This window comes from Hyperolius riggenbachi, chromosome 5 (genome assembly GCF_040937935.1).
Source record: "Hyperolius riggenbachi isolate aHypRig1 chromosome 5, aHypRig1.pri, whole genome shotgun sequence".
NCBI classification, from domain to species: domain Eukaryota; kingdom Metazoa; phylum Chordata; class Amphibia; order Anura; family Hyperoliidae; genus Hyperolius; species Hyperolius riggenbachi.
Window position 1 is genome coordinate 71,457,952 of NC_090650.1, and position 15,226 is coordinate 71,473,177.

At 45.9% G+C, this 15,226-nt stretch overlaps 2 protein-coding genes across 10 annotated transcripts in view; one reads left to right on the top strand and one right to left on the bottom strand.

Moving 5' to 3' along the window:
• Positions 1 to 12,813, bottom strand: part of UBE3C (ubiquitin protein ligase E3C) — a 140,429-nt gene extending 127,616 nt beyond the window's left edge. The window contains exons 1-2 of one of the 2 annotated variants that reach the window (XM_068235861.1): positions 12,656 to 12,813; positions 7,890 to 8,002 (exon numbers count right to left, since the gene is read on the bottom strand). In XM_068235861.1, coding sequence (XP_068091962.1) covers positions 7,890 to 7,955 — 66 coding nt within the window. In that variant the 5' untranslated portion in view covers positions 7,956 to 8,002; positions 12,656 to 12,813. Of the gene's footprint in view, positions 1 to 7,889; positions 8,003 to 12,437; positions 12,544 to 12,655 lie in introns of those variants that run through there. The other variant, XM_068235862.1, reaches the window with a different exon arrangement.
• Positions 12,686 to 15,226, top strand: part of LOC137518257 (uncharacterized) — a 56,928-nt gene continuing 54,387 nt past the window's right edge. For 6 of the 8 annotated variants that reach the window (XR_011020772.1, XM_068235869.1, XM_068235863.1 and 3 more), the window contains exon 1: positions 12,991 to 13,140. The gene's annotated coding sequence lies outside the window, so the exon portion shown is untranslated. Of the gene's footprint in view, positions 12,942 to 12,990; positions 13,141 to 15,226 lie in introns of those variants that run through there. The other 2 variants (XM_068235864.1, XM_068235868.1) reach the window with 1 other exon arrangement.

The window sequence follows — 15,226 nt, forward strand, 5'->3', positions numbered from 1 at the left end:
CACAAAAGACCCCAGGACAACATCTAAAGAACTGCAGGCCTCACTTGCCTCAATTGAGGTCAGTGTTCACGACTCCACCATAAGAAAGAGACTGGGCAAAAACGGCCTGCATGGCAGATATCCAAGGCGCAAACCACTTTTAAGCAAAAAGAACATTAAGGCTCGTCTCAATTTTGCTAAAAAAAACATCTCCATGATTGCCAAGACTTTTGGCAAAATACCTTGTGGACCGACGAGACAAAAGTTGAACTTTTTGGAAGGTACGTGTCCCGTTACATCTGGCGTAGAAGTAACACAGCATTTCAGCAAAAGATCATCATACCAACAGTAAAATATGGTGGTGGTAGTGTGATGGTCTGGGGTTGTTTTGCTGCTTCAGGACCTGGAAGGCTTGCTGTGATAGATGGAACCATGAATTCTACTGTCTACCAAAAAATCCTGAAGGAGAATGTCCGGCCACCTGTTCGTCAACTCAAGCTGAAGCGGTTTTGGGTGCTGCAGCAGGACAATGACCCAAAACACACCAGCAAATCCACCTCTGAATGGCTGAAGAAAAACAAAATGAAGACTTTGGAGTGGCCTAGTCAAAATCCTGACCTGAATCCTATTGAGATGGTGTGGCATGACCTTAAAAAGGCGGTTCATGCTAGAAAACCCTCAAATAAAGCTGAATTACAACAATTCTGCAAAGATGAATGGGCCAAAATTCCTCCAGTGCGCTGTAAAAGACTTGTTGCAAGTTATCGCAAACGATCAATTGCAGTTATTGCTGCTAAGGGTGGCCCAACCAGTTATTAGGTGCAGGGGGCAATTTCTTTTTCACACAGGGCCATGTAGGTTTTGAGTTTTTTTTCTCACTAAATAATAAAAACCATCATTTAAAACTGCATTTTGTGTTCAGTTATGTTATCTTTGACTAATAGTTAACGGTTTTTGATGAGCAGAAACATTTAAGTGTGACAAACATGCAAAAGAATAAGAAATCAGGAAGGGGGCAAATAGTTTTTCACACCACTGTATATGCACGGTGGGCATTGGGTGGTTTCATCGATCGTTGGGAAATTGCACGCCATTCCCACCGCGCACCCGACCAACCAACTTTGTCCCGGCATCTTGCAGCATGCGCTGTCAACAATGCGACCAATTTCTGTCCCAAAATTGGTCGCTTTGTCGGTCGGGCATGCACTTGGCAGCACTGACTTTCATCCTATTTGATTAGAATAGTCAAATTGGAAAGTCGATCGCCCGCCAAGTCGCCTGATGTATGACCACCTTTAATCAGTTAAACATGCAGAAAGAGAATGAGTTTACCTGTCTATCATTATGTGCAACCTAATTATAGGTCGCTGGCTATATTTGAGCTACTTCTGGCTGCCTTTGGAGCAATGCCTGGCTAGTGGGATCAGTGACACTGGGTGAAAGGTACAAGGACACTGGAGGTTAAAGAATATTCTGCCATCAGATTCTGCTGTTTCCATTCACCTACTCTTTATTAATGTGCTATACAGCCCACCTCCAAGATTTCATTTTTGTTTTATATTTTGGGTATAGTGTAAAACGATTAGAAACCTCTGGGGGTTGTTTTTGTTTTCTGCATCTCTCATTACAGAGGTTTCGCCTTAACTACCTGCGGACCGAGCGAGTATAAATCTACGGCGGGCAGGCGGCGCTGCGGTCCTGACCTGATGTAAGCTCTACGTCCCATTGACCGCGCGCCCCCGCCCGTCCCCGATCAGCTCTGCCCCCGCCGCACTGTGGTGCCCTGCCGCCTCTATGACGGCAGAGCACTGTGAGCCGGGCAGGAGCTGTTTTCATTGGCTCATGGCCCTGTCATTCATGTAAGCCGTTCCCATTGGCTTACATGGAGTGACAGGGTCAGGAGCCAATGAAAGCGGCTCCTGACCGGCGCACAGCGCTCTGCCGTCACAGCGACGGCAGAGAGAGCAGCCTGCGGCAGGGACTGAGCGGCGTGTCTGGCGGGAGCGACAGTAACTTGCGGCGATTTGTCGGGAAGCGGCGGTTTGCTGGACCACCACCCTCTGGTCCTTAAGGGGGGAGAGGGTGCTGGTCCAGAAAGGGTTAAAGCAGCCCTGAAGTGAAAAAAAGTCCCTAATGATATAATGAATTGTATGTGTGGTACGGATAATGAATAAAACATTAGTAGCAAAGAAAAGTGTCATATTTTTATGTTCAGTTATAGAGCTTTGTTTTTATAACAATGCATCATTCTGTTATATTTGCAGTTTACAAACCACACTCTGTATTTTAAACTATAAAACAGAGCAGGGCTAATGACCCTTTGAACCTAAAGTAAAAGCCTATCTCAAAATGTTTCTTAGGCCCAGTGCACACCAAAACCGCTAGCAGATCGTCAAAACGCTAGCGGTTTTGGGAGCAGAGAGCCGATATTTGCCGGGTGCACACCGAGCGGATTTTGTATGAGATCCGCCGGCCACATCCGCATGGCTAATGTATCTCTATGGGCTGGTGCACACCGGCGGTTTGAGGTTTTAAGCAAACCGCAAACGTGCAGCAAGAGGCACGTTTGCGGCTTGCTAAAAACCTCAAACCGCCGGTGTGCACCAGCCCATAGAGATACATTAGCCATGCGGATTTTCAGGCGGATTCGGCCGGCGGATCCGCCCGGTGTGCACTGGGCCTTACTGTTTTTTGGCTGTTTAAGTGCCTCAGAAAACAGGACTGTATTCCATCCAAGTTGGTCAAAGAGCTCAGAAAAGCTCTTTTGCATAGATAACAAGTTTATTAACTCTTCCTGTACTGGAAAAACAATGAGACTGAGTTATTCTCTCATCAAAGAACATCCCATTGTGACTTGCCAGGAAGGTTCCACTTACTAGCTAGATGGTACCAGTACCCCCCCCCCTCCCCCCCACTATAATCACAAATTCAGTGATTCCCTCTATTACAGTCACATACATATACTGGGGCAGCAATAGCAAATACAGTGAGTTAAGTTGAGTCTTCCAAGCGGTTAGATCCAGTCGACATGTAAATGAATAGCTTGCACAAGCTACAAATTGGTTATCGTAATATTTTCTTCTCTGGTTTTTCTTATAAGTTACGTAGGAGTAGATTGCTAAATACCTGACGTTCCTGAATGTGTTCTAGTACGAACATGTTCTTTACATTCCTCTTTTGTTATGGTTTAATAAAACACAAATTATTTTTTTCTTCAGAAGTTGGACTTTAACTGGAGAAAGCACCCAATAATGCAAATAGTAAAAAAATTAAATAAAGCACTAAAAAAAAGATCCTCAAAAGACAAAAAAATAAAAAAATAAAGTGTATCCACAAAGAGAATTGGGCCTGATGCAGTAAATGGTGGCAAAGTTGCCACACGCAGAAAGAGCACAGCAGTTCAGGTAAACACCACCCATTGGTAATGAGTTACCGGGCATTGCTCTTCCAGTGTTAGTAACAGTAAAATTACTATGCGCTCCCTGCACATAGCAACTTTGCAACAGTTTACTGCATCAGGCCCATTACCACCACACAAATAGTAAAGGGAAGCAAAACTACACTGACCACAATCCAGTGATATTTTCAGTGTTTTGTAATGTAGCCCTCTTTCAGACTGGAAGATGAACTGCGCGCTTTTCTGGTAATTCAACCACCCATTTTCATTGTATGTGTTCGGTCAGCTGTCCTTTAGAGTTCTTTTACACAACACATGCAGCAGCCACGCTCAGGAGCGGAGCAGTGCTTTTCAGCACAGGAAGATTTGGGCGCAGCCGACGCCACTACAGATTGTAATCGGAATTGCATCTATAGCGGCGCTCAGTAACGTCGGCACCGTCAGAAGACGGAGCTGAAGTTGCTTTAAAGCCAGTGTTTACCAAGTTAAAAATAAAAAAGTCAGATACTCACCTAAGAAGAGGGAAGGCTCGGTCCTAATGAGCCTTCCCTCTCCTCTCCCGATGCCCTCGGTGCTGCGCTGGCTCCCCCGTCGCCGCAGGGACTTCGGAGGTCTTCGGGAGCACTCGGGCTTCCGAAGACGGGCCGCTCCGTACTACGCGCGAGTGCGTCATAGAGGGCGCTCGCGCATGCGTAGTATGGAGTGGCCCGTCTTCGGGAGCCCGAGTGCTTCCGAAAGCTCCCTTCGGCATGCGGAAGTGGCAGTATTTGACCGAACTGGTCGAATACTGCCACGGGGGATCCTGCGCGGGACCGGGCACCGGGAGAGGAGAGGGAAGGCTCATTAGGACCGAGCCTTCCCTCTCCTTAGGTGAGTATCTGACTTTATTTTTAACTTGATAAACATTCGCTTTAAAGACACAATAATTCGGCCTCCAGCAATAGCTGGAAGCCGAATTTCATCATTCCCCACTATCCATGCGGCCTGGAGGGGGGAATAGTTTTTTACACGGTCGGGACTTGTGCAGAAGCAGGATCAGGAGAGAGATAGAGATAGAGAGAGAGATATAGATATAGATATGCACACACACACACACACAAACAAAAAACACTTACCTAAAGAGAGGGAAGGCTCTGGGACCTATAGAGCCCTCCCTCTCCTCTCTCGATGCCCTCGCTGCAGCGCTACCTTCCCTGTTTGAATCCCCCGCCGTGGGGGACTTCGGAAGTCTTCCAGAGCCAAGTCCTCCTGAAGACAGGCAGCTCCAAACTGCACAAGTGCCCAAGTGCTCCCGAAGACTCCCTTCAGTTGCGAGCATAGCCATATTTGACCAAATTATTCGAAAACTGCTACAGGGGATCCTGCACAGGAAAGGGCAGCGGGAAAGAAATGGAAAGGCTCTATAGGGCCCAGAGCCTTCCCTGTCCTTAGGCAAGTATCTGTTTTTTGTTTTTTTTGAAAGGACACTTAAGGCTAGCTAAAGTTTTACTCACCTGGGGCTTCCACCAGCTCCCTACCGCTGTCCAGTGAACACACAGTATCGCTCCGATCCTCCTGTCCCCGCCGGCAGCTAGATTCTGTTTTCGGCGACAAGCCTCTGAATGCGAGTGATTACTCGCGTTCCTGGCCGTAATCGCAGTATAGAGGGCGCTATTGCGGCCAGGAATGCAAAGAATCACTCGAGGATGCAGAATGGATGCAGAAAAACTGACTCCAATGAATGCCCATGGGAAAATCTGCATCAGAAAAATCGCGTTTAGTGGAAACAGGACCATAGGCATTCATTGGAGTCAGTTTTTCTGCATCTAATCTGCGTGTAGTGGAAATAGGCCCTTAGTCTAATCATTTGCCAATTCCTATGAAGAAAAAAACTGCAGTAACATGTGCAGCCTTATGCTGGGTGCACACTGAGATTTTATGGTCAATTTACTGCCAGATCGATTATTTCCAACACATCCGATTTGCTATGCGATCGATTTCCGAGCATTTTCCGATTGATTTCCTATTACAGTTAACGGAAAACGATCGAAAAGCAAATCGGACATGTTGGAAATAATCGATCTGACAGTAAATCGACCGTAAAATCTCAGTGTGCACCCAGCATTAAAGCAAACCTGAAGTGAAAAAATATATATAAAATAAGATACTTACCTAAGTAGAGAGAAGCCATTGGTGGCCCAGAGGCTTCCCAGATCGTCCTGGTATCCACCATTCCAGTGCCGGGTCTTTCTAAGCATATCTGACAAGAGCTTGTGGGATAGGTTTTCATAGCCGCACTCCTATCCAAATATGTGCAAGCACAGTCCACACACCCGCTTTTTCACACATGGAGCTTTTTCCTCCATGCACAAGCCAGCTTCCTTCTACTGGGCATGAGTGGTTAGAACTCGCACATGCCCAGTACGAAGAAGCTTGTTTTGGATGGGAGCGCACCCACAGAGGAGAGACCTGGGCAGCAGGGGTGGGCTGAGGGAGGATCTGGAAGGCCTCTGGCCATCCACTACTTATGTATTTTTTTTTCCCTACACAGGTTTGCATTAAAGTAAAGGTGGCCATACACTGGGTGATTGTGTGTCAATCAACCTTCTAATTCAATAAATGTTATTGAATCTGAGGAAAAGCAGAGCTGCAACATGTTTTGACAAAATTGGTCAAAAGAATCAATTGGACATTTATTTTATTTATTGTATTTATAAAGCGCCAACATATTATGCAGCGCTGGACATTAGTTAAGGGTGCAGACAATATTTTGGGGTGGCATACAGCAATGAGACAATATAGGAATACATGCAAACCAATGCTGGGAAAACTCGATCGTAAAACCTTAAAGAGAATCTGTACTCTAATATTCTTACACTAAAAAGCATACCATTCTATTCCTTATTTTCTCCTGTGCCCCTCTGTGCTGTTTCTGCCACTCTCTGCTGCAATCCTGGCTTGTAATTAACAGTTTTAGGCAGTGTTTACAAACAAACTAACCAGCTTCTAATAGGCTCAGCTAAGCATAGTGTATGAGTCATTCACAGTGTGCAGGGGGCCTGCAGAGGGTGTGTATCGCTTCTACCAATCACAAGCAGCCCTGCACATTCCACACAATCAATCCTTAGCCCGACAAACAGGACACAGGAAAGATACATTGATTTATTACAGAGACAGTGTAATTAGGAAAGGCTGCAGTAAGCCCCAGCACATTAGAACAGGCATAGGAACTCATAGGATAGAAGAACTAAGGCTGAAAAAATTGTTACAGAGTCTCTTTAAAGAGGATATCCATTCTAAAATACAAAATCCTGCAACACAGAGGCCAAACTTTACTGCTATTTACTGCAGTAAATAACTTGGTGTTTTTTCTCTGAGGAGAGAAGGTAGGCGGGGCCAGGTGCCAGAAGTGATGCGGGGTCTTCGGGATGGCTTTGTGGGACAAGACACTGCAGGTAAATATAGCTTTTCATTACGGCAGCACTGTAGGATTTTATATTTTAGGATGGAGATCCTCTTTATATCGGGTGTGCGGCGGTAAAGGCATTCGATATCATGATGATTGATGTACCGGATGGACCTACGCAAATGTAATGTGTCCCCCGTGCAATATTTTAAAGTCTCACCTCTCCTGGAGCCAATCTTGGCATCCTCTGCCATCACCACAAGTGCACGTACCACGTAGCACCAGGCACATGTAACGCCATAACATGTGCCTAGTGCAGTGATGGCTAACCTTGGCACTCCAACTGTGACAAAACTACAAATGCCATCATGCCTCTGCCTTCTCGAGTTATGCTTAGAACTGTCAGAGTATTGCAATGCCTTATGGGACTTGTAGTTCCACCACAGATGGAGTGCCAAAGTTAGCCATCACCGGCCTAGTGGAACTTTGCACAGGCACTGGTGGTGATGGCAGACATGGCGGAGGAGGCCAGGAATCGTGTTGGCAGGGAGGTGAGATTTTATGAAGCACATGCACATTTTATGCTTGCTGAACTAGGATGATTTCTGATAGTTTTCATGATGGAAATTGTCCTGCGGTGTATGGGCAGGCAACAGATCCCTATCCAGTGCTCTCCCCAATGCTCTTTTTGCCGTGTGATCCAGCTAGCTAATTTTGATGAGCACCCGCCTGTCATCAGCTCGCTTCCTCCTCCTCCTCCTCCTCCTCCTCCTCCTATGCTGTAAGCAAAGTTGCACCGATCCTGCATTCCTTCCGTTGCGCCCCACTCGGCTACTTTTTCATGCCACCTGGCAAAAATTCTGGGGAGAACACTGCTCTCTGATCAGATTCAATCAGAGAGAGATTGCTTTCATGATCAATCTGCCCATACATGGACTAATGTATAGGCAGCTTACATTAGTATATTTGTGACAAAAACGACTGACTCAAAAAAATCCAATGCTGCTGATTGGTGAAGACTGAGTGGTGGAGGACAGGGGACCTCTGTACAGATACAAATGGTTTGGACGCCAAAAATAAACATGTCTGTACAAAGCTGTACAATAAATAAGGATACATTTCTTTTACCTTTCTACTTGCTCCTCCCAGCGACACCTTCGGCCTGGTTTTGAAGTCTCCCTCAAAGCTGAACATGGCTGTGATTTATCCCATCTAGAACATATAAGGACTCTGGCAAGTCACTGAAACAATGAAGAAAGAAGTAAACGAAAGAGAGATTATTATCCTAAATTATAACAATGACATTAAAATCCCTTCATTACTGAAAGCCCCCTCCAGCATTCAAGAGCACATTTCACAACAGGGCAGCCTTGTTTGATCACATGAGGGGGGGTCTGATTCCCAGCTCTACATTTTAGCCCATGTAATAGAGCTTGTATAAAGACACCCACATAAATTCTATTAGTTTACAAACTACAGGTTAGTTTTCTGCTTGCAGCGTCCAGCGATGTTAAAAGGGACCCGAGGTGCGGGACGTAACAGCTGCCATATTTGTTTCCTATTAAACAATACCAGTTGCCTGGCAGTGCTGCTGGTCTTTCTGGTCAGTAGTGTCTGAATCACCCACCAGAAACAGGCATGCAGCTAATCTTGTCAGATTTGTCATAGACATCTGATCTGCATGCTTGTTCAGGGTCTATGGCTTAAAGAGACTCTGTAACAACAAAAACCTCCCCTGGGGGGTACTCACCTCGGGTGGGGGAAGCCTCCGGATCCTAATGAGGCTTCCCACGCCGTCCTCTGTCCCACGGGGGTCTCCGAACAGCCGGCGACTGTGCCGACTGTCAGTTCAATATTTACCTTTGCTGGCTCCAGCGGGGGCGCTGTGGCGACTTTCGGCACGGAAATAGACGGAAATACCCGATCTCCGTCGGGTCCGCTCTACTGCGCAGGCGCCGGAAACTTGCGCCTGCGCAGTAGAGCAGACCCGATGGCGATCGGGTATTTCCGCCTACTTCGGCGCCGAGAGGCATCAGAGCGCCTGCGCAGGAGCCAGGAAGGTAAATATTGCGTCACCGCTGCACGGAGGGCTACAGCGAGACCCCCGAGGGACGCAGGACGGCGTGGGAAGCCTCATTAGAATCCTGAGGCTTCCCCCACCCGAGGTGAGTACCCCCCAGGGGCCGTTTTGTCGTTACAGTTCCTCTTTAAAGAGAATCTGTACTCTAAAATTCTTACAATAAAAAGCATACCATTCTATTCATTATGTTCTCCTGGGCCCCTCTGTGCTGTTTCTGCCACTCTCTGCTGCAAACCTGGCTTGTAATTACCAGTTTTAAGCAGTGTTTACAAACAAAAGACATGGCTGCTAAAAGCTTGTGATAGGCTCAAGTAAGCAGAGCGTGTGAATCACACAGAGCTTGCAGGAAGCCTGGAGAGGGTGTGTATAGCTTCTATCCAATCACAAGCAGCACAGCACATTCCAGCCAGACTGCCTCAGCCCGACAGACCTGACAGAGGAGAGAAGATTAGATCATATAACAGAGATAACACAGCCACTGTGCAAGTAGGAAAGGCTGCAGTAAGCCAGACCACACTAGAACAGGCATGGGAACTTACAGGATAGAAGAAAGAAGGATGAAAATTTTGTTACAGAGTCTCTTTAAAGTAACAGAGGCAGAGGATCATCAGGACAGCCAGGCATTGTGCATTACATAAGAGGAAATAAACATGTCAGCCCCTATATACCTTTCACCATGGGTTCCGTCTGACTAAAGCCAAAACAGAACAAGGGTAATTCTGATAATCAAGGTGAAAAGTGTAAAAACTATAGTTATTACCTTTAGAATTATTATTATTATTATTATAAAAAAAAAAAAAAAAAAACGTTAGCAGTGTTCTCCCCAGGCTCTTTTAGCCGGGTGCTCCACCCGGCTAATTTTGGTGAGCACCCGGCTGTCATTGGCTTGCCTCATCATTCTTTTCCTATGCTGTAAGCAGAGTTGCACTGGCTCTGCATTCCCCCGGTTGCGCCCCACCCGGCTACTTTTTCATGCCACCCGGCTGGAAAAAAATTCTGGGGAGAACACTGCGTTAGGATTGTATAACTTTCACATGGATCGCTGATCCAAAAACAAAATGGCCATCCTACTTATAAAACTTTTATTTCTGCATTTAAGGAGCTCTGTGGGTTTAGAGATGACCACACGCTAGTTAAATTTACATCATATTACAATCAAATAAGTGACTGATGCAGGGACTTTACAGCACAGCTAAACAATATGCTAATCAGCAAACAAATGATTGCTCTGTGTCTCCTGCTAGGACCATGCAGTCTATTGGTTATACTCTGAAGGTGGCCATAGACCTATAGACTTAGCGGATGATCAACCATTAGATTCGATAATTTGCCAAAGATAAATCTGCTGAAAAATCGGTGCTGCCGGGAGCATGCCCGACCAATTCAACCAATTTTGGTTGCATGTATTGATCGGGTGCGTGCCCGTAACGGCATGTGATAATCTCGAATGACGAACGCAATGGAAACCTCCGGCCACGTTCAGCTACAAACCAAACAGAAATGATAAACTTTTCAGCTCTATTTATATCAGCATTGTTTCCTAGGCCAGATAAAAGGGTTTTGCCTTCTATTTAATTTTCAGGACATTCAGCTGTATTCCATAACCTGTTTGACAACCTAATTTTCAGATAACACTAGTTTTAGACCATCATTGACCATCTCTACTATTCTATGGAGGAGTGGCAGGAGGCATTTAAGGACAAGGCAACTGGTAAAAAAAAATGCTTAGTTGGATAATACTCAGCTCACGGTTCTAGCAAATGCCTCACATCAGTCATCTACCTCCTCACTCTACAAGTCAGAAGAGACTACTTGGCAGAGAGCAAAACAAACAAAGCAATCCCAAAAAAGTCCAGTTAGTTTTAAGACTATGATTGGCCCCATGCAAAGATCTGCTTTAACCTCGGAACTAGCATAGTTGAATTGACCAGCAAGAGAGTCCATAGGGAACAGTTCTCCAATCAAAGCAACATCCACAACTTAAACCTTTCTAATTGGCCAAATGGTGAGGGCATTTTATTACTACAACGTATCTAAAAACTAGAAGATAGCGAGGGTGCTGTCCACCCAATAACATTAGTAGAATATTCCTATGGACTAACCTCCCTGGCATTCTGGATGAGCTAGATTCACCCTGTGCTGTTCGGGTGAGTGCTAGTGCGCAGATGCGCGTCGTCTGCGCAGAATGGCAACTGGCAAGCTCGGTGGACAAGTCCTTGTCGACAGGATTGCAGGTGTCCTGACACTGGAGCAGCAAAGTGATGGGCGAAGCCTCTGGAGAATAGGAGGCAGCGCTAGTCTAGATTAGGGGACCCAGCAAGAAAGCTCATAGGGAACGATTTTTGAATTACAGCACCCACAGCAGCACAAAGTGTCATGATTGGCCAGATAGTGGAGGCATTGTTTACTACAACCTATCTGAAACCTAGCAGTTATAGAAGGTGCTGTCCACCCAATCACATTATCAGGAACTCCCTAAGGGCCTGAGCCCACTAACGCAGTTGTGTCCGCTTTTCAGCATCTGTAACTTTGATGTATAACTGAAAAGGCATGCCCTTAGAGGTTTCCTGCTGGGTCCCCTAAACTAGACCAGCGCCCTACCGAGATAAGTACCCAAACAAACACCTTTATTTCTCACAGGTACTCCTTCATTTCAAAAGACATCTCTAGTGCTGAAAGGTCACACACAGTGAGGCTATGGTTACACTAAATCAGCTTTACGTGTAACAGATAAGTAGTGAACAGCGCAGGTGAAGGAATTTTCCATGGTTCCCAATGGGTACTTTATATCTATACCAGTCTTTTCCCCCGGCTCTTTTAGCCGGGTGCTCCACCCGGCTAGTTTTGTTGAGCACCCGGCTGTCATCAGCTCACCTCCTCCTATGCTGTAAGCAGAGAAGCAACGGCCCTGCGTTCTGTCATATTGCCCCCACCCGGCTACTTTTTCATGCCACCTGGCTGGAAAAATTTTCTGGGGAGAACACTGTATATGTTTTAACGGAAAGCTTTTTCCCAACTTATTGTTGCTTGCAGTTTTTCCTCAGTTGTCGATCCAATACATACAAAAGCGTGTGAAAACGTACAGCAACCGAAAGCGAAAACACTTACAACTGATCATTTAAAATGTATCAGTTTCTACCCACTGTCAAACTTAGCCTGAAGAGGTGCTTGAGCTTTCAGGCAGTGCTGGAATTGCATCACTCTTCAGCTATTAGGGAATTTCCTGGTGAGTTCTCCTCCCTGTCAGAGCCTCCAGCTCCCCCCACCCTGGAGTTTCGTTTCTCATGCTGCATACACCATGATCAACAAGACAATACAAGAAGGTAACCAAAGTGAGCAGAGCTGAAGATGTACCACAGACACCTCTCCAGTCTCCAACACATTCAAGGAGTCCATATACACCTGCAACCCTCCAGTCTACGGATGCCTGCCAGGGACAAATCTCACAGGGCCTACAGTGCATGGAAATCAGTGATCATTTGAAACCATAAATCCTTCACAATGAATGAAGAGATGACGTCACGCAGACCCCAAAGTCTACTCGCCTTGTTGGCTCTGCCAACACAAAACAAAGCCTAACACAAAAGTGACGTCACCTGGATGACATCATGAGTCCTGACAGCTGCCACAAACGTCGGTTGTAGGCAGTGAGGTGTCCTGAGATCCCCCCCTGTCACACATGACTCAGCAGCAGCAATAGGTAACAAGGTGAAGATCCCACTATAGACGGCACGCGGCAATGTAACCCATAGCAACAGCAGCCCAATCCCAGGTCCCCCCCAGACCCCATCCCCTCACTCCCCTCCCCCATTACCTGCAATCTCACACCAGGCACCACTCTGCAACAAAAACACCAGCCGCTCCGGACATTTGCCTTGACAACGGAAGTCCCGCCCCCAGCAACCCAGCCTCATCTGCTCTCGCCATTGGCTGGAACCGGCAAGTTAGCTGCGCCTCTCAGTGGAAGACAAGCCTGCCGATCGCGTCTACCTCTGCTGCGTGATGACGACATTGACAGCAGCTAATCAGCTGTTTGTCGTTTTTGTTCACGTACAATAAAGTTTTTCCTGAAAAATAGAAAAAGAAAACGTATGAAAAAGGTCTGTATACTGTACTAGCTCCCTGCTACCGCATAGTGACGTCATCAGTGTGAGCCCGGTACTGTAACAATAGGGTTCGGTTTGGATTACAGATGTGAAACGTTGATACATTGGGCTCTATTCACAAAACCATGTGCGGTAACTCTTTTTTGGGTGAAAAATTACCTCCAGTGATAATTCACTAAAAATAGTGAAAAAAGTGAGTATTCACTAAAAATGTACCAAGTGTGATAAATGTTTGATAAAAGTGCGGTAAAACAGGTGATAAAACCGGTGATAAAACTGTCAGTAATATGTACGAAAATAAAGCTTTTTTTGACCACTGTAGGGCAGCCCATATACTTGCCACCCATTACACAGAGACGACCCAGGAAAGCCTGTCACATTTACAGTGGGACCTCAACTCTTGCACAGGACAGAATGAAAACATATAGAAATGCACCCCGTATGTATATAATTTAGCCTGTCTAATTCCCCCTCATCTGTGAATAATCACAACTGTAATTTGAGCTCTCAGCTGTGCCAGCTGGCTACCTCAGCAGAGCAGCTAATGTGTAAACACAGGATGTTAACCCAATGTCTGCTTCCATGAATGCAGGAAGTACATACACTGGAAATTGTTTGCTAGATTTGTATCAGCTGTAACAAAGAAATGTTTATCTTTAAAGGTAATTATGCTGTTGCTTATCTTTTAGAACAGAGAAGAATTTCCTCCTCGGCATCTATTAAATCATCTAAAAGACTATACTAGGTCTGAAAGTGCGCCTTGAGATTAGACACACTCGTCTTTTCTGCCTTCTCTGTAAAACTGACATAAACTCGAGCAAAAAAAAGCTCAAAAGGCTCCATCCTGAAGGCCAAAAGCAGAGAAGTGATAATTATCACCTACCATTTGTAGGTGATAAAAACACCCTTAATTAACACCAACTTTTCAATTGAGAATCTCAAATTGGAGATAAATTTGAGGTAATTACCACACTTTTACCTCACTTTTACCGCATGAGGTAAAACATTTTTGTGAATTTGAAAATGGAGATATTTTGGTCGGTGTTTATCACTACCTAATTTAACTCATGCGGTAACTCATTGAGAATAGAGCCCATTAAAGGACCACTATCGCGAAAGAAGAAGACAGTTAAAATCTGACAGAACCGACAGGTTTTGGGCTAGTCCATCTCCTTATGGGGATTCTCAGAGTTTTCTTTGTTTTCAACAGCATTTCCTGAACAGCAGTTTCATACCTCCCAACTTTTTGAGATGAGAAACCGGGACACTTAAGCCACACCCCCAACCACACCCCCTGACACACCCCTAGTCAATCATTTTTTATATATATATATATATATATATATATATATATATATATATATATATATATATATATATCTGCATAAATGAATAAATAGTCATTTGGTAAAAAAATGTTGGAGAGAAGGGTGAGGGTGCCCATAGGTGTGGAGGGGAAAAAGAGGATCGAGGCGCCAGCCGGCGGTGTGTTGTGTGGGATGCGGGTCTGGTATAAGATTGTCCGTCCCTCCCTCCCTTCCTCCGCATGTGACCCCCAGTGTCCCCCTGTATGCAGAGATAACAGCGCAGCGGAGCGGGCAGTCTTACCATTCATTCTTGCATCCCGAGCATCTATCTTGCTTCAATCTACTTCCTGTGACGTCACAGGAAGCAGGAAGCGGAGAAGACCAGATGCCCGGGATGCGAGAATGAATGGTAAGACTGCCCGCTCCGCTGCGCTGTTATCTCTGCATACAGGGGGACACTGGGGGCCACATGCGGAGGAAGGGAGGGAGGGACGGACAATCTTGTACCAGACCCGCATCCCACACAACACACCGCCGGCTGGCGCCTCGATCCTTTCTTCACCTCCGCTGCCTGCCGGGACACAAGGGGGGGTATCCCGGGACAGCGGGACCCCTCCCCCAACCCGTGACCGTCCCGACGAAATCGGGACGGTTGGGGCCCCTGGCAGTTTAACTGCCAAAATAGTAAGATGCCAGCCAGCCTCCCTACTTACTTGCACACTTTTTTGTCAGACTTTGCAACTGCTGTTCAGGAAATGCTGTTGAAAACAAAACCCTGAGAAACCCCTATGAGGAAATGGACTGGTCCAAAAACTGACAAATTTTAATTGCGTACTTTTTTTTAGCGATAATGGTCCTTTAAAGGAGATTCTGACAAAGGCACGCCAAGCATTGCTTATTAGTAGGAGGGCTTTTTGGTCTCTTTCAGTCCCCTAAACTTTCCTAGTAGTTTGGGTCACCCTGAGCTGCTTT